The following is a 16,458-nucleotide window of genomic DNA, read 5'->3' as shown; positions in this document are numbered from 1 at the left end:
AACTAACACCAAACCTCTCTTCCCTAGGGACCGCCGGGGCCCCCAGGAATGAAGGTAGGCTTCATTTTATTCTGCTGCTTCACCCCAGGGAATCGGATGAAACATGCCAAACCCACTCACCAGCAACCACCTCAGGGACCCCATGGCCGGGGCAAAAGTGGCAGGCGGGGCCGATCCGTGCGCTCCGCTCTGGTGGTGCCCAAGGCCCAGCCTTCGTGGCCTTAGTGCTGCCCCAGCGAAGCCGGCCCAGTGTCCTGTGGCTTTCATCTTCTCTCGAGACCGTGGATACTGAGCGCTCTCCCTTCTTCTCCACCCTCAGGGGGACCCGGGTGAAATACTCCGCCACGTGCCTGGAACGCTGCTGAAAGGAGAGCGTGGATTCCCGGGAGCCCCGGGGACGCCCGTAAGCTTTGGCTGAGCTGTTTTTCGAGGGTGGCGTCGCCATGGCTGGCATTTTGACCCCCTCCCTCTGTTCAATGACAGGGCTCTCCAGGACTGCCAGGGCTCCAGGGACCTGTGGGCCCCCCCGGATTTACCGGACCGCCAGTGAGTTTTGGGGGGACCCCTGTGAGGCTGTGGGAATAAATGGGGTGAATGAAGACTCGACGCGGACTTTGCCGTGGCAGCGTTGGGTTCTCTCCGGTGGAAGGGGGGCTGGGACTCTGGGTCAGTGGCCCCAGCGCTGGGGAGAGGGGTGCAGACGGGGTCCCCAACACGCTCCCGTTGCTGGCAGAACTGCTGGGACTGGAGTCCTGTGGGGGAGGCCGCAGGATGGGCAGGGTGGCTCTGCATGGACGACCGTGGCCTCCCATGGGGAGCTGGGGGTAGAGCCGGAGCCAGGCTCGGGGCGCTGGGGCGTGGACGTGACCCCTGGCAGGCAGGAGCGATAGCCAGGCTGGGACTCGGGGGACGGTGCCACCCTGCCTCTGCCACGACCAGTGTTCCCAGAGGGGGCACCTTCTCCCCACTGTCGCATGTTTGAGGGGGCGGGAAAGTCTGTGGCAATGAGCCGTGTTGATGAGAGCCACACGAGTGCAGGTGGAACACCAGCCCGAGTCTGTGGTCCTCAGCGCCGTGACTGAGCATCCTTTGGAGAAGTGCTCAGCTTTTTCTGTTTTTGAGGCACAGCCTCACTATGTAGCCCAGGCTGCCCTCAAAAATCACAGTGATCCTCCTGCCTCAGCCTCCTGGGTGCTGGGATTGCAGGCCTGCTCCACCACGCCTGGCTCCCTGACTTACATTTTTCACCTGTGTGTTTTCTTTTTCTTCGTTTTTTTAATGGTAAAATTCAGAAGTTCATGTTCTGTCCATGCATGTAAATGTAGCCTCTTTCATCTTTTTGTAAATAATGGACTCATTTTTACAAGTGAAAAACAACCCGCTTTTCCTTTGTAAAATGTGTGTAGAAGGCATTGTGAAATTGTTGCAGCCCCGGGAACTCTTCTGCATTCACTGCCTTTGTCTGTTCCCTTGAAGAACCATCGACTCTTTGCCATGAACACTTCTCTCTGAAGTGGGCCAGCGTGGTCCCACATGGGACCCTGCGCCGGCAGAGCATGGTCGGCGGCTGCCTGGCCCCTGGTGTCCACAGGAGAAGCCCTGAGGTTTGAGGCATTTCCCGCCCTGGTGCGAATTGTCCTGGCCCGAGTTTCGGTTACTGTCAGAGTTTAGTGGCTCTGCAGCACTGGGAGGATGCGTAACAGATACCTCATCGTAGGGTGACTTCAGCAGAGTCGCCGCGGACTAGGGCTGTGAATCGTGTTTAACTAAGGTGCTCTCTCTCACAGGGTCCCCCAGGCCCTCCCGGTCCCCCAGGTGAAAAGGTAAAGATGTTTTCCACTTACTCCCCTCCCGTCCTTTGTGTGAGGCTGTCGTGGAATTGCGTGGCCTGTTCTTTAAGTTACTGCAGGAGGGCTTGAAGCATTGCCTTGCAGTGTCTGTCTGTTTACTCAAGCACTTGTCTGCCTTCTGCATTGCTCTCTGTCACGCGTCACGTGTCTGTCACCCTGTCTGCCATCCGTCCTCCGTCAGCGCGGCACCCTTCCCCCACTCTGTCCCTTGGCCGTTCCCCAGGGCCTCGTGCCCTCTGAGGCACCAGGTGTGGCTCCTCACAGATCCCACCCTCCTGATGGAGCCACTTTCTCGTCCACAGGGGCAGATGGGCTCGAGTTTTCAGGGGCCGAAAGGTGACAAGGTGGGTGTGCGGAGCCCAGGCCTTCCTGGGTTCAGAGCCAGGACTGACTCTTCTTCTCGAGTGTGAGAGGTTTTGCTTAAACTGCTGGGACTGGCCCTCAGTTCACAGGTTAAGCTGGGTGTCCCAGCTGCCAGCTGCCCAGGCAAGGGGGTCCCTGGCCACCCTGACTTTCCTCTTACCTAAAAATGCTGCTTCCCTATGGAGCTCAGGGTCAGCCTCTGCCCCAGCTCCTGTGTCACCGAGATGCCACAGAGCCAGTGCCTGCAGGTCCGCTGCCGCAGCCCAGGCACCATCCTCTGCTCCAGGTCCCTGCTGGGCTGCACTGGGATGGGGGCTGTTACGTTTAATTAAAGATATGCGTTTCTGTTTGGCTCACACTCGCGAGAGTGCACACACACACACACATGCACGCACACACACTCTTCTTTGTGGCCTCAGTAGTCCGATTTTCCCCTGGACAGGGTGACCAGGGCGTCAGCGGGCCTCCCGGAGTGCCTGGCCAGGCACAGGTGAAGCAGAAGGGGGACTTCATCCCGACAGGGGAGAAGGTACGCTGGGCTGCGCCGGAGGAGGCTGCGCTCTGGTTTGGGGGATTCTGAGGGACAGAGAGAGCTCAGGGGAAAACCTGGTTTCTTTGGCTGGCTCTGTCCTTCCCTACGCCTCAGCAGCAGGTGGCAGCGGTGGAGCCAGCCTGGCCCAGGATGGGTTGGCACTGATCGGGAAGGATGGGCGGTTCAGTGTCCGAACTGGGGCGGAGGAGACTGAGGCCAGGCGCTGGGGGTCCGCGTGGTCCTCTGGTGTCCCGATCCACAGCGGGGGACCCGGGAGTGTGGGAGAGCAAGGTGCACCCCTGGTGGCTGTGGGGCCCTTCCCACCCAGGAGTAGCCTGCAGGAGACTGACCAGCCGCCACACACACTGACCCCTCTCCCCCTCTCTCCCTAGGGTCAGAAAGGTGAACCCGGCTTTCAGGTATGTTCCCAGTGCCCAGCCATTATTCCTGTTTTCACCGAAATGACCATAAAGTATTGGAGCGAACTTGCAAGCTTACTTCCCTGCACATGGGACCTTTGTGTAGTTGAGCATTTTACCTGCCTGTTCGGATGAGCTAACGCCCTCTCTCTGCCCTCTCCAGGGAATGCCAGGGGTTGGAGAGAAAGGCGAACCAGGAAAGCCCGGGCCTCGGGTGAGTGGCTCCGAAACCCGCCGTTCCTCACTGCCAGCCCTTCTCCCACTCCTGAAATGCAGTGCGTGAGGGGGCAGCAGGAGGTCTTCCTATCCGCCTCTCGGTCCCTGGAAGACTCGGGCCACCAGGTGCCAGGACCACTGAGGAAGAGCTGAGGGTTTGCCGTGGGGAGCAGAGCGGGCCCGGTGGCCCTGTGGAGAGGTGTTGCGTCCTCAGCGCCGCTGGTTCTGGCTCCAGCTCTGAGACCCGGCTGGGTGTGCGAAGCCAGGAGCTGTGGGGAGCTCCAGTGGTGGTTGTTGCAGTGTCCCTGGCGCACGCTGCTGTGGCTGGGGAGGCACGTGCCACCTGCTGGTGGGACCTGAGGCCAAGCTTTGAGGTTAGGAATGGCTGTTGCTACTCTGACGCTAATGCTGACATCTTTACTTCACAGGGAAAACCTGGAAAAGATGGTGAAAGGGGAGAGAGGGGGAGTCCGGTGAGTCTTTTGTGCAGTGGCTGGAAGCAGTCTCTGTCCCTGTCCCTCGCTGACGCCTGTTGCTGTTCCTCTCTTTGCAGGGCCTCCCTGGCGACTCGGGGTACCCAGGGCTCCCGGGCCGGCTGGGCCCCAAGGTACGTGGATACACGGTCTCGAGTTTCACCTTTGCTGTGGGGCTCAGCCTGCTCACTTCCCCAGGAGAGGACTCTAAATCCGAGGGGAGGCCATCCTGTCCCCTAGATGGCCAGGTGGCCGGAGGCACAGGAGGGACAGTTTTAGGGTCTGCAGATCCGGGCCCGGTGTCCTTGCCAGGAGCAGTGGAGCCCTGCAGGATGGTCCTTAAGGAAGCAGGCAGTCACACCGCTTTCTCTTCATAGGGAGACAAAGGCGAAGCTGGTCCTCCAGGCGCCCCGGGAATTGTGAGTATAGCGCTGGGTGTGAGTCTAGGCAACGGCCTGGGATGGTCACGCGTGGGCCCTGGGCAGCTGCCCTTCCGTGCCCTCTCTGCGGACCGGTGTGTGCTGTCTGAAATAACTGGCACTGGCACTGTGCTGTTCACATTGTGTGCAGACACTCTGCGCGTCCTTAGACCTGCGGAAATGCAAAGGTGTGTGTGTGTGGAGAACAGTGTCGGCAGCGCACTTTGAAAGCATGTTTGTTTTGAATTATCCACTAAGGAGGGTGTTAGCAGACCATCCAAACTGGACTGTCCTTGCAAATAACACTCCACTCTATCCGTGCACATAGTTTACATACCTGCAGTTGAGGTGCACAACATTTTCTGGAAATGAACCTTCTTTATTTTACAACACTCATCTTCAGGAGCCCATCAGGGTGTTGTACAGTGAGCACGAGGCCAACCCCCATTAGCTGTGGTGCTCACTGCCCGGAGAGCAGCGGGTGCTGTCTGTGTGTGCTGTTGTGTATGGAGGGGACGGGGTTGAGTCTTCTTTCTTTAGGCTGCGCTTCCAGGAATGGGATTATTGGACCAGAGTGGACCCTTCTTGCTGCCTGCATACTGTTCCACACCCCGTGGCTCTGTCACCATATTCTGATGCCCCCTGCGGGGCTGGAGGACTGGTTTTTACCGCCATCCACCCAGCACATCCTATCTACTTTTCTTTACACTGAAGGTTTTTAGTTCATTCATTTTTAATCACCAAGTAGAAATTGTAAATACTTGTGGTGTGCAGGGTGCTTTGACGTAGGTGTGCGTGACAGTGGCTACCCCGGGCTGATGTTAGCTCAGTGCTGTAACAGCACTCACTGACACCATTGATGCAAAGATTCCATTTCAGTGGTAAAGCGCAATGTTGACTTTGCTGTTTTCCTTGAATTGGGTCAGAATCATGGTGAACAAGCTCCTCCTCCTCCTCAGTGACACCCTCCTTGGCTTGTACCCTGTGATCTCAAGGAAGTGCACACTTTTGGTCCTTAAAAAAAGAAAAAGCCAAAAAAGCATTGCAGGGCTGGGGATTTAGCTCAGTGGTTTCGCCGCCTGCTGTGCAAGTGCAAGGACCCGAGTTCAATCCCCAGTACAAAAAAAAAAAAAAAATCATTGCAATGAAAAAACTCGAGTGTCCGGGTGCTGTGCGGCCCGAGGACACCTGAGGACGCTCCCGTGACACCCTGTGAAGTCGCAGCTGCTTTGGGCCTGTGTGTGTGTGTGTGTGTGTGTGTGTGTCTGTGTGTGTGTACGCATGTGCACGCGCATGTTTGGAGGTTCCAAGGCCAACCTTGAGTGACCGAGGCCCCAGATGGCGCCTAAGACCTCCCTTACCCCTTTGCTTGCGCGTTTCTTGAAACAATGAAATCCTGTTAATGTCAGTACCCACGTTGCTCTAGTCAGTGCTGAGAGTGACTTTTTCCTCCTGAACTCAGGTCATAGGCACCGGACCTCTGGGAGAAAAGGGAGACCGAGGCTACCCAGGCTCTCCTGGGCTGAGAGGGGAGCCAGGCCCCAAAGGTACCCATCCTACCGCCCTCCTCTCCTCCCTCCGGAAGCTCTCTGGTGACTGGTCCAGCCCTCCTCGCTGTCCCGTGGGTGTCTGGGAACCTCCTCCCTGTGGCTTCCGGAGCTCGCCATTCCCAGCTCTGTGGTGGCTGTGCTGTCCCCCCGGGTCCCCTGGGTGTGGGTACTGTGGCCTCCCCCAGCTCGGCGCTGCGGAGAAGCAGCATCCATAACCAGAGTGCTCTTCTCACATTGGCTGACTCTTTCCCTCTCTCTGTCCAGGTTACCCTGGAATTCCAGGCCAGCCAGGCCCTCCAGGTGAGACCCTCGGCTGTCTTTGTGGAATGTGTGTCTGAATTCTGCACATGTTCATTTGCATAAATAGGGAGCGGTGCGTTACACGTTTTTCTAAATGAGTGCTTTGCGCTTTGTAAGCTGCGTGCCGGCACTAGTTCAGATGCCCGTCAGGGGTGGGACTCCGACCCCGGGAGACCCTGCCCTCCTCCCAGCCCTGCCCCAGAAGGACACCCTGCCTTTGCAGACCGTGGCTGCTGCACGGGTGCGTTCCTCCCACCAGAGCCTTATGAGTTGCCCAGGCTGACCTTGTGCTCCTCCTGCCTCAGCCTCCAGGAGGGCTGGGACTACAGGCATGTGCCTCCATGCCTGGCTGATTTTTAACTCATTTTAATCCTTTGTGTTTTAATTTCATCTTCCCCCTGCCTGGCGGATCTAACTTCCGATCTCTCCCAGCGGCCCGTTTCCCTCTCCCCGGGAATCCTCAGCAGGCTTCATTCCCGCCTGTGGCCCAGGCAGGCTCTGGCCTAGCTCCCTCGCTTCTGTGAAAACATCCGGGTTCACCCTGAAATCATCGCTTGTCCTCTTTCAGCCACCTTCTTCTCTCTCACTCGTCCGTGGTGGGCGCTGTGTGTACTCTTTATATCCACTTGTCTGCACCGCCCCATCTCTTGATCAGTCGTTTTGTGGGTGCTCTGCCTGTGGGGTGCTGTGCACCTTTGTGGGCTCTGGCTGCCGCTCCGCTTCTCCCTGTTGCCCTCGCACGAGGCATCTCCCGGCTCTCCCTCGCAGGGCTGCGAGCCCGCTCTTGGTGGGTTGTGCTGGTCTGGAGCTGCTCCCTCAGCGACGCTGCTGCCACCCTTTCACCTGGGCCCAGGCTGCAGGGAGCGGGGGCGTCGCTGCCTGATCACTCACACGAGACTCTGCTGCTTTCAGGCCTTCCCACCCCAGGGCAGCCTGGTTCTCCCGGCTTCCCCGGTGTAAGAGGAGAAAAAGGCGACCAAGGACCCCCAGGCGCATCTCTGCCCGGACCCAGTGGAAGGGACGGGGTCCCCGGACCCCCTGGCCTCCCCGGACCCCCTGGGCAGCCAGGCCACACCAGTAAGTTCCCTCAGCGATGCCGTTGTATGTGACCAGCCAGGTACCAGGTACCAACCCAGAGCTGGTGGGCGCCCTGCCTTCTACGGGACCCGGTGTCTTGAAGGTCTTGGATGTCCAGTGATTGCTTAAATATTCATTTCTGCCTGGGTAGCTTTGCAGAATGAACCAGGCTGTGAAAAGGTGTTAAAAAAAAAGAATTGACTTAAAGGAATCAGTAGTGTTGACCAGCCCTGAGCTCCTGGAGTCTCAGATACAGGTAGAGCAGGGAGTTGAATGGTTTTTCTTGAAAACTGGATGTGCTCAGGTCCGTGGTGGAGATGCTGGATGCAGTGACAGGAAGTGGACTCCCCCGAAGGCAAGGACAAAGTGGGCGCACGGTCCCGGTGGCGCCTGAGTAGCACACTCAATGGCTTCTCGTTTGAATGGCATGAAGGGTTTTCCTGCACTGGCCTTCCCTGACAGCTGAGCTGGCACTGCTAATCTCTGGGCATCCTATGGTGGCCCTGGGAGCTTATTGAGACTCCAAAGCAACTATTGGGAAATTCCAAAGGATTCGAGGAAAGGTCCGGTGGGTGGATTTCTGATTTCCAAAGAGCATTTGTTCCTGCTGGCAGAACGGGGCTTGGTGGGGCATCTGCAGGGCTAATCCTGCGTGGCTGATTGCAGGCGCATCTACAGGCTTTGGGACGATGAGGGTTACTTCCTGGAATTCAAGCACATCCTTTTGAAAGCATGGGGGTTCCCAGGGCAGAGACTCCCGTGGGAGGACAGACAGGGCTGGGCGCTTCCTGGGAAAGGAGCGACAGGAATGGGGCGGGAGAGCGGGCAGATCCTGTGCCACTTTATGGGGCTTCCTCTTCTTCCAGGATTTTGTGAGATGTGGGAAAGCATGCGTCACGGCGCCTGGAGACTCTGTCCAGCCTCGCTGTCTGCCAGAGTCTGGGCTTCGGGTTCCCTGAGCGGGCCTCTGTGGGACAAGGGGCCAGGCAGAGCAGAGAGCGGCGGTGGGATGGGGCCACTGGAGAGCCTGGTTCCCTGTGAGCAGGAAAGGGTGTGGCGTCCTGGGGTCGTGGGCTGAGGCCTGGATGCAGGGAAGCTACATCGAGGTTGTGATCTTTGTAATTCTGTGAACTAAAATATGAGCAGACTTCCTATAGGAATGTGTTAGCATATCCACGGCCCCAGCTGCTAGTTCACTCTTTGTAGCCCATGCAAATTAAGTAATTCCCAGTTGTAGTGTATTAAGTATAATTTACATAGGAGGCTTTTATTCAGATTTACAGCATACATTAAAGAGGCTGTGTCTGAAAACCGTTGCTGGCTTGGGGCCTATCAGTAGCTCATTAGCCACACACCAGAGAGGTTTCTGCTACGGCACTGTTGTCCCAGGGGCCAGCAGCCTTCCGGGGCCGCCTGGGACATAGACCCCTCCACCGGCCGGTGCTGGGCTGTTTTGGAGCCCCCCAGAAACTATCACTGGCTTCCTGCTCTGGACTAGAGTGCTTTAGGTCTTCTTTGGTGAGGACATGTCATTGTCTGTTCACCAGGAATGAAGGGTTCTGGTGGAGACAGGGTGGACAGGAGGCATCTGGGGAAAAGGAGCAGTTCATGTCATGCCTCAGTGTTCATGAGCCCACACTTGGGAATCAGAGAATGAACATGAGCATGGGGCTCGGCTCTGTGCTTCTCTGTGGCTCCTAACTCGAGGTTCAGAGACTTGGGGGTTCAGGGGAAGCTCTTGGATACTTAGTCACAGAGTCCCCTTGCCTAACGGGATCTCCATGGTGCAGAGGTCAGAGGGTGGCTTTCTCCTGGATTCAGTTCTCTCACTTCTTCAGTTGAGCCGTAAACTGAGTCATGAAACAGCAGGGTTTGGCTGTTCTCGCTGGCAGTGGGGACCTGACAGGTAGACATGGTTCATGCAGTAGGGGGGCACCTGCTGGACCCCAGGTCTTCTGCCGCAGGGGACTCGGGGAGTCCAGGTGCCGAAGGCTCTGTCACTGATGACTCTCCACTGGGGAGGAGCCCAGGGGAGGAGCGGGAGGCAGCTCTGGCCCTGGGGTGCCTGTGAAAGATGCTTGCTCTTAAACATTCCTCTCCGTCATCTTCTTCAGAGATACTGACACGGGAAACACAAACTCTGCCACAGTGTGTATCTGGACCAGAAAACAATGGCTCCTTCATGGATCGTGTTTGCATTGCTGTTGTTTATTTTCATGCCTCTTTACATAAATGATGCTCAGGATTGAATATGAACAAAGAATAGGCATTCCCCGAGGGGTCTGGGTCGCTGAAATGATGAACTGTGCTGCAGATTTGCTCAGGGAGAAAGGAATGAGGTTGTTGGCCTGGACGAGCCTCCACTTGCCCAAGCCTCAGGCTCTTAGGATGCAGAGCAGGGTGACAGCGTGGGGTTTGTGAGAGGAAGAGGGAGGGAGCAGCACACAGACGCACAGACTGCACCCTGCTCCGGGCCCGTGGAACGGAACAGAGGGACGCCCTGGCTGTGGTTGCCAGGCTGGGTGGGCAGGGCTGCGTGTGCTGCCCTCCTTTGCAGGCTCAGCCTCGTTTTTTGGGGCTAGGGCTGGGGCTGGGGCTAGGGCTAGGGAAGCAAAGAAAAGTTACGTTTCTGAACCCTACTGGTCAGCCCAAGTTACTCTGGTCTTGTAATAAAGAGCTAGTGAAGAGAGAGTTACCTGGCCCAGTGGTGGCCTTCTGACTCTGAAAACTCGATTCCAGACGGCATCGTGGAGTGTCAGCCCGGACCGCCAGGCGACCAGGGTCCACCCGGGACTCCCGGACAGCCGGGATTTTCGGGCGAAGCTGGAGAAAAAGGTAAGAGATTTTAATTTTCAAAAATGCCATGTTGTTCATGCATATGGATTTTCCTCCCCAGACTTTCAGGGGCTTTGGGGTCATTAGGCCTGTTTTGGGAGACTGTCTTCAAAATCTTTCCTTGGAGTCAGCGTCCCCTGACTCCGCCAGATTGTCCACCGCCTCTCCCTGCACCAGGCTTCTGCCCCACAGGTTCCACCCTCTGTAGAGCTGTAGAGCAGTGCCTGCGAGCCGGGTCTGCGCAATCCTGATGGGTCAACCAGCTGTCCTGCTCCCGATTTTATCTGGAGCCTTTTAAGAGCTGGTGGTGACTTCCGCAGCGGACAACACTGCCCTCCGCAGCGACTTTGGAGCCGCTGATTGTCACCACATCCACCGCCCTGTCTCAGGGGGGAGTAAACAATGGGCTCTGATGTTTGTGGGTCTGTCACCGAGAGAGGGAACAAACTGGAGCTGCCGCCCGAGTTGGCTCCATTGTGTACCGCTCCCGGCTGCGGGTCGTAAAGGATTTCTGGTCTTCAAAAGTCTCACACATAAATGCCTTCTGGAAGACAGCTTCCCTGGCATCTCAGACTGGCGTGGTCATGTGACTCATGGCTGGATGGAAGTGATCTCGGGGTCACCTTGGGGTGACCCAGTAAGAATCTGCCGCAACTTGGTTTTATGGGATCTTTCTAGTCACCAGTGCTGAAGACTTTCCAAGATGAGCTGCTCCCCCCCGTCCCCTTTTCCAGGACTGGGGACTGAAGCCAGGGCCTTTGCACTGAGTTACATCCCCAGCCCTTTTTTATTTTGAGACAGGGTCTTGCTAAGTCACTAATTTACTCAAGCTGGGCTCCAACTTAGGATCTCCTGCCTCAGCCTCCTAGAGTGCCGAGATTATAGATGTGCACCTCCGTGTTTGGCTCCATCTGATGCCAGACCCAGTGGCCATAGTGCCTTCTGCTGAAGTCCTGGTCGTGCGTCCCAGCACTCTTAGGAGTAGTGGCCACGGCTCTGTTACAGAGCTCCAGGCAGCATGGCTGGCAGTGTCCCCTCCAGCTCACTGGGCTCTCTTTTGTTTCCTGAGACAGGGTCTCCATATGTAGTTCAGGTTGAACTCTTTACGTTGCTAGGCTGGCCTTGAACTCAGAGCGATCTTCCTGCCTCAGCCTCCCCAGTGGGTGTCTGTGTGGGCTTCTCCCCAACCCTGCTCCACACAGGCAGTCCAGGATGGTGCACGGCATAGCTGAGGCACTGGAGGCCTGGCTGCTCAGTCTGCACTCTGAGACTCTGTGTGTCTTGTTCTCTGGGGAGATGCAACTCCAGGTTTTTTTCTTCTCGTGCTTCCCCCTGGGAAGGGGACAGAGTTGCAGCCGTCAGCTCCTCCTGTGCTCCTGGGTCTCACTGTGGCTGCAGCCCCTGTCTTTGTCCCAGGAGGAGGATGAGGCTGCATTAGCCACACAGTAGGGTTGTTTGTGCACGATGTGGGGTGGCCAGCAGGGGCGTCCAGTGCCTGCAAGAGGGACCCAGACAGGGGGTGCCAGCCTCCAGCAGGGACAGCGAGCAGCAACTGAGGTGACCGTGGCACCTTAGCGATGGACGAGTCCTCTTCTGGTGCCTCCCCAGTCACGGCGGGACTTGTCCCCATTACACACGAGCACCCTGTGCTCCCCTCTAGGCCAGAAAGGAGACAGCTGCCTCATCTGCGACATGGAAGGACTCCGAGGGCCCCCCGGGCCACAGGGGCCCCCAGGAGAGATCGGTAAGCCCTAAAGCCTGACACGGGAGGCAGCAGGTGACAGTGGGGTGCAGGTGCAGGTGCCTCCCAGGACCCTCTTTCCTGCCTCAGAAGCTGAGGCAGGACAGAGCCCCCTCCTGGCTCGAGGTGAGCCCTGGTGCACGATGTCAGGGCAGCCTGTCAGCCTGGCCTGCTACAGTCCTCAGAAGCAGAGCCGCTTCTCTGGGCTCCTGGGGAGGCATCTCCAGGAAGTCGGCAGGAGCTTCTCCTCTCTGTCCCTGGGCCTTGCAGCACCCGTGTTCCTGTTGTGTGTGCTCCTGGGCTCACTGTGACCACTCTGAGCACATCCTGGGCGTCTCAATTGTCACTCGCTGGAGGGGGGGGTTGGTCCATGATCATCCGGTTGGTGGAAAGACTGTTGTACAGTTGCATCTCTGCAGCAGGGGAGTTTGGAGGGTTGTCTCACTGACACTGTGCTCTATCTCTCTCAAAAGGTTTCCCAGGACAGCCAGGGGCCAAAGGTGACAGAGGCCTGCCAGGCAGGGATGGCCTCGAAGGGGTGCCTGTAAGTACACCTGTCTCGTGAGGGCAGGCGCATGCGGGGCCTGGCCACCTGCAGACCATGATGGTGGCACTGGGGTGGTTCCTGGATCCATGGGAGCTGTCACTGGTGCCCCACACCTCTGGAACGTCCGGCGTGGCCCTCCTGAGCTTGGCCGAGGCCCCGGTGTGCCGCTGTCGCCGGGTCCCTGCCCCAAGTGGGGCCCCAGGCTCCTCAGCGTCTGGGCTCAGAGCTGAGTTACTGTGGTCTGCCTGACCCTGCTCCTCAGTCCCAGTGCAGGGATTTTCCAGCGAGTAGCTCAGACCAGCAGTGTCCAAGGAGAGGTGGGGCAGAGCTGACCTTCGCCCTCTGGGCGAAATATTCCCCATCTTCTTGCAGTGCGTGGTGAGAATTCCCATTCCCAGCATCAGTTACACAGGCACTTTGCCAAGGCTGTAAACGAAGGATCCTGAGTACATCGACATGAACCTAGTTAAACAAGACACCAGCCCTTGCCTTTCCTAGTTTGTTAAAAAGAAGTCATTACATAGGCAAGGACTGATCAGCCTAGAAACCGCAGGATGTTATCTGATTGCATATTTACATTGCTGTTTCTGAGGTTTGTAGGCCTAGGGTGTGCTCTTCCCCGATCCTATCCCCTGGGCTCTGCAAAGGTTTGTAAGTATGAGCCAGTTTTGCTCATTTCTTTCATTCCTTTTCGTCTCTTTTTTTTTGCAGAAATCTAAATGTCAGGTCTTTAGCCTTTCTTGTTCTGATGTAGCTCTTTAAAATGTTTAGCTTTCTAAAGACAGTGGTGGGAGTGCATCTCAGGGAGGGCTGGGGCGCAAGGGAGCCAGAGCAGCAGGACACAGCTGGGATTCTGCGGGGCATTCTCCTTTTGAAGTTGGATTCCAGGCTTCTGCTTTCCAGAATCTCCCCGGTGCCTGGGGAGCTGAGTAAGAAGCTGCAGTTGTTTAAAATATCTCTAAATAAAGAAGTTCAAATAACTGACTGTAGCGAAATCAGAGTTGGAGGAACTTTGAAGGAGGCAGAAAGGGGTCTGTTAACTTCTGTCTCTCTGCCTTTATCTGTGTGGCTTTCCTTGTGGGCTTCCTGCCTGAGCTTGGGCTGGAATCCAGGCCCCAAATCTGATAAAACTGGAGAAGGGCAAAGAGGACAGGATGGTGGAGGTGAAATCATGGGAGAGAAGAAAACAAAGCAAACCCAAAATGGAAGCACTCACCCCCATCTACCTCTGTCAGGGGCCTCTTCTTTCCCTAGATGGGAAAACCCTCTAAAAATAGATTAATGGGTGAATAATTTAATTGCAAAAAGTCATTCCCCTTTGATTTGAAGCTATATCACAGCTCCATGGTTTAACCAGCTCAGAAATATGTTCTCTGTCTTTCCAGTCTGGTTGGAGGCTGAAAGAGACCCCCAGAAACCAGAGGGGTGCCCCAGAGGGTAGACTGAGATGAAACAGTGGGGAATGCTCTGGGTTCTGGTAGCGTTTCAGGATATTTGATTTCGAAAGCTGAATGGCTGGGCTTGGGAGGAAACAGTGACTCCGAGAGAGATTTGGAAGCTTGTGTGGCTGGAGCAGGCCGGTGGGTGGTGAGGTGCCCAGTGAAGCGAGCTGTCTCCTCGGGTCCTGGGGCCACTTCTCGAGGAGGCAGAGGCACAGGTGCCCAGCCTCCCCCTTCCATGGAGCCAGTGCTGGCCCAAGGAGGCTGCTGCATCCTCCCGAGCGGCAGGTGCGATGGGAAAGTTGGCTTTTACCACTGCATTCAAAGTGGTGTGGGCAGAGCCCCCAATCCGTGTGCTATCCAGAGCATCCCCATTTCCCAACACTGGCTTCCTGTGCTGTGGGGTCCTGAGTCAGGGCTAGAGATGGCACACGGTGTCCCTACACATAGGGGGTGAGTGACAGTGGCAGCCCTCTCTGCAGTCCAAAGACAGCCTAGGTTCTGGTCCATTCTGGGCCTTCATGCCTTTCCGGGACAGATGTGCAGTAGGTGTGTGGAGGTGCGTGTGCGTGTACCTATGCATGTGGGCATCACATAGCTCTAAGAACCTTGTGTGTTTATGGAAAGGGATCGAAGGAGCCATGTGAAGGTTTCATTCTGCAGGTCAGCAGGGCTGGAAGTGGCTTTCCCAGGCCTCTGAAGCCAAGTGGCTGGGATAGTTGTTTGCGGAGGCCTTTTCCTCGTGCACCTGGGCTCTGGGTGGCTGGAGCAGAAATGGGGCTGGGCGTGGCCATTCCTTGCCAAGATGACTTTCCAGGATTTTAAGCTGTTCTGGACAGCGTCTCCTGGGAGAGCCTTGGGAAAGTCCATGCAGCTTGTCAGGACAGCTAATTTTAGAGCTGGCCCCTTGCTACTTCCTAGCATTCCACCTCTGGTGCCCTGGAATCCTTATCTTTTCCAGCATTTGGGGCATGAATGCAAAAGGAAACCCATGAAATTTTAGTAATGCCCAGCGTGTAAGAACAATGGCTGTTCCCAGCCCTTGTGACGCATCAGCCAGCTCCTGGCTCAGATGCGAAGTCTATAGTCCCTGGGCTGGCGAGTCACCCATGCAGCGCCCCCAACAGTGGCTAAAATGTTCCTGTGAGGAGAAAGAATGGCCCTCAGGATGTCCCACGAGCAGGGTGCCAATGGCGTCCAGCCCTCTGTCTGGACTGAACCATAAAGTCAGGGCTGGTAAGGAGCCACATGCAAGGAGGCAGCCCAGGGCCTGTCCTTGAGCAGCTGCTTGCTTCTAGCAATGAGCAGTGGGACCTGAATACTCTGATTCTTGTGGTGGCCACGCTGGTGTGTCCCCGATGGGTCCCCTCCAGAGACATCACCAGGCTTTGTTCCCATAGGGTCCACAAGGTACCCCGGGGCTGATGGGCCAGCCAGGAGCTAAGGGAGAGCCTGGCGAGATCATCTTCGATGCGCGGCTGAAAGGTGACAAAGGAGACCCAGGTTTTCCAGGACAGCCCGGTGTGCCCGGAAGAGCAGGATCCCCCGGAAGAGATGGCCACCCAGGACTTCCCGGCCCCAAAGGCTCCCCGGTATGTTTATCCCCAGACGTACAGCATGCATTGCACAAACGCACATCCGTAGAGCGTGGAGGAATGAATCTTTGGAATGAGGCCCATGTGTTTTGATTTGTGTGGCGGCTGGCACACATGACTGGGTGTCACAGTCCCTAAACCTGGGGCTGGCAGGGAGGACTCGAAGAGCCAAGCAATGGTGAAGTCTCACCTGACAGGCTGGGGGCTGAGGAGAGGTTTGTGCCTTTGGTGGGAGGCCGATTCCAGAGCTAACAGCGTTTGCACCATGGACTGAAGGAGGACTGACTGTGGGAGCAGCGCTCGCTCCCGAAGCGTCTCCTGTAGGGTGGGGGGCAGCTGCTTTGGCCCAGGGCACAGAAGGCTGTTTCGCTTATTAACTGCAGGCTGACCTCGTGGGGCGTTAATGGAGTAAATCCTGCCAGCTGCCTTGACTCCGTGCTTATTCTGCAGACCGGAGAAGAGCGGCTCTGTCCCCCTGACTCCTGATGACAAGCTTTCCTTCTCCCCGTCACCGCAGGGCTCAGTAGGACTCAAGGGAGAACGTGGCCCCCCTGGAGGAGCTGGCTTCCCTGGCAACCGTGGTGACATCGGCCCGCCTGGGCCTCCGGGATTTGGTCCGACTGGCCCCATCGGTGTAAAAGGACAAGCAGGCTTTCCCGGGAGCCCTGGAGTCCCAGGCCTGCCAGGTGAGACTGGGCCATCCAGATGCTGCTTCAAGGGCCCGGAGACACGGGATCGGGGGTCCAGGGGAGGTTTGCCTCGGCAGGTCCTGTTCCAGCTTTCTTAAAGCCTCCTTTCTTCCTATATGTGATGGGTCAGGTCATGTGTAAGGTCTTAGGAACCCGAACTGTCGCTGATTTTCCTTATAAACTAGCAGACAGCGCGTGCCAGCCATGATGTAGAAGGAGTGAAAACACGAGGCCACTTTTTCCCTCCAGTTTTGTTCATTTTTGCTGCTGTATTTGCCAAGTATCGGAACCTCCATCAACGGGCCGGCCTGGCTGGCTCTGCAGCAGTTCTGATGTGCTGAGCCCTGCTGGCTTCAGTGCTGGGGCCATCGAGAGGCTCCCGTGCCCCATGCAGGCTCAGCATGATGGGATGG

At 56.8% G+C, this 16,458-nt stretch overlaps 1 protein-coding gene across 3 annotated transcripts in view; it reads left to right on the top strand.

Annotated features, from left to right (window-relative positions):
• Window positions 1-16,458, top strand: part of Col4a1 (collagen type IV alpha 1 chain) — a 101,756-nt gene that overhangs the window by 59,017 nt on the left and 26,281 nt on the right. For all 3 annotated transcript variants that reach the window (XM_004858556.4, XM_021239361.2, XM_021239362.2), the window contains exons 8-26: window positions 28-54; window positions 320-403; window positions 484-546; window positions 1,788-1,823; window positions 2,153-2,194; window positions 2,656-2,742; window positions 3,138-3,164; window positions 3,328-3,378; window positions 3,809-3,853; window positions 3,934-3,987; window positions 4,231-4,272; window positions 5,735-5,819; window positions 6,087-6,122; window positions 7,035-7,199; window positions 9,939-10,034; window positions 11,695-11,778; window positions 12,249-12,319; window positions 15,162-15,353; window positions 15,874-16,042. In XM_004858556.4, coding sequence (XP_004858613.1) covers window positions 28-54; window positions 320-403; window positions 484-546; window positions 1,788-1,823; window positions 2,153-2,194; window positions 2,656-2,742; window positions 3,138-3,164; window positions 3,328-3,378; window positions 3,809-3,853; window positions 3,934-3,987; window positions 4,231-4,272; window positions 5,735-5,819; window positions 6,087-6,122; window positions 7,035-7,199; window positions 9,939-10,034; window positions 11,695-11,778; window positions 12,249-12,319; window positions 15,162-15,353; window positions 15,874-16,042 — 1,456 coding nt within the window. The remainder of the gene's footprint in view (window positions 1-27; window positions 55-319; window positions 404-483; window positions 547-1,787; window positions 1,824-2,152; window positions 2,195-2,655; window positions 2,743-3,137; window positions 3,165-3,327; window positions 3,379-3,808; window positions 3,854-3,933; window positions 3,988-4,230; window positions 4,273-5,734; window positions 5,820-6,086; window positions 6,123-7,034; window positions 7,200-9,938; window positions 10,035-11,694; window positions 11,779-12,248; window positions 12,320-15,161; window positions 15,354-15,873; window positions 16,043-16,458) is intronic.

The sequence above is a fragment of the Heterocephalus glaber genome, unplaced genomic scaffold (assembly GCF_053883595.1).
Source record: "Heterocephalus glaber isolate CG9 unplaced genomic scaffold, H.glaber_assembly_v1.0 deba00001579, whole genome shotgun sequence".
Taxonomy (NCBI): domain Eukaryota; kingdom Metazoa; phylum Chordata; class Mammalia; order Rodentia; family Bathyergidae; genus Heterocephalus; species Heterocephalus glaber.
The sequence above is the reverse complement of the archived record's forward strand: the minus strand, read 5'-3'. Positions and strand labels throughout refer to the sequence as shown.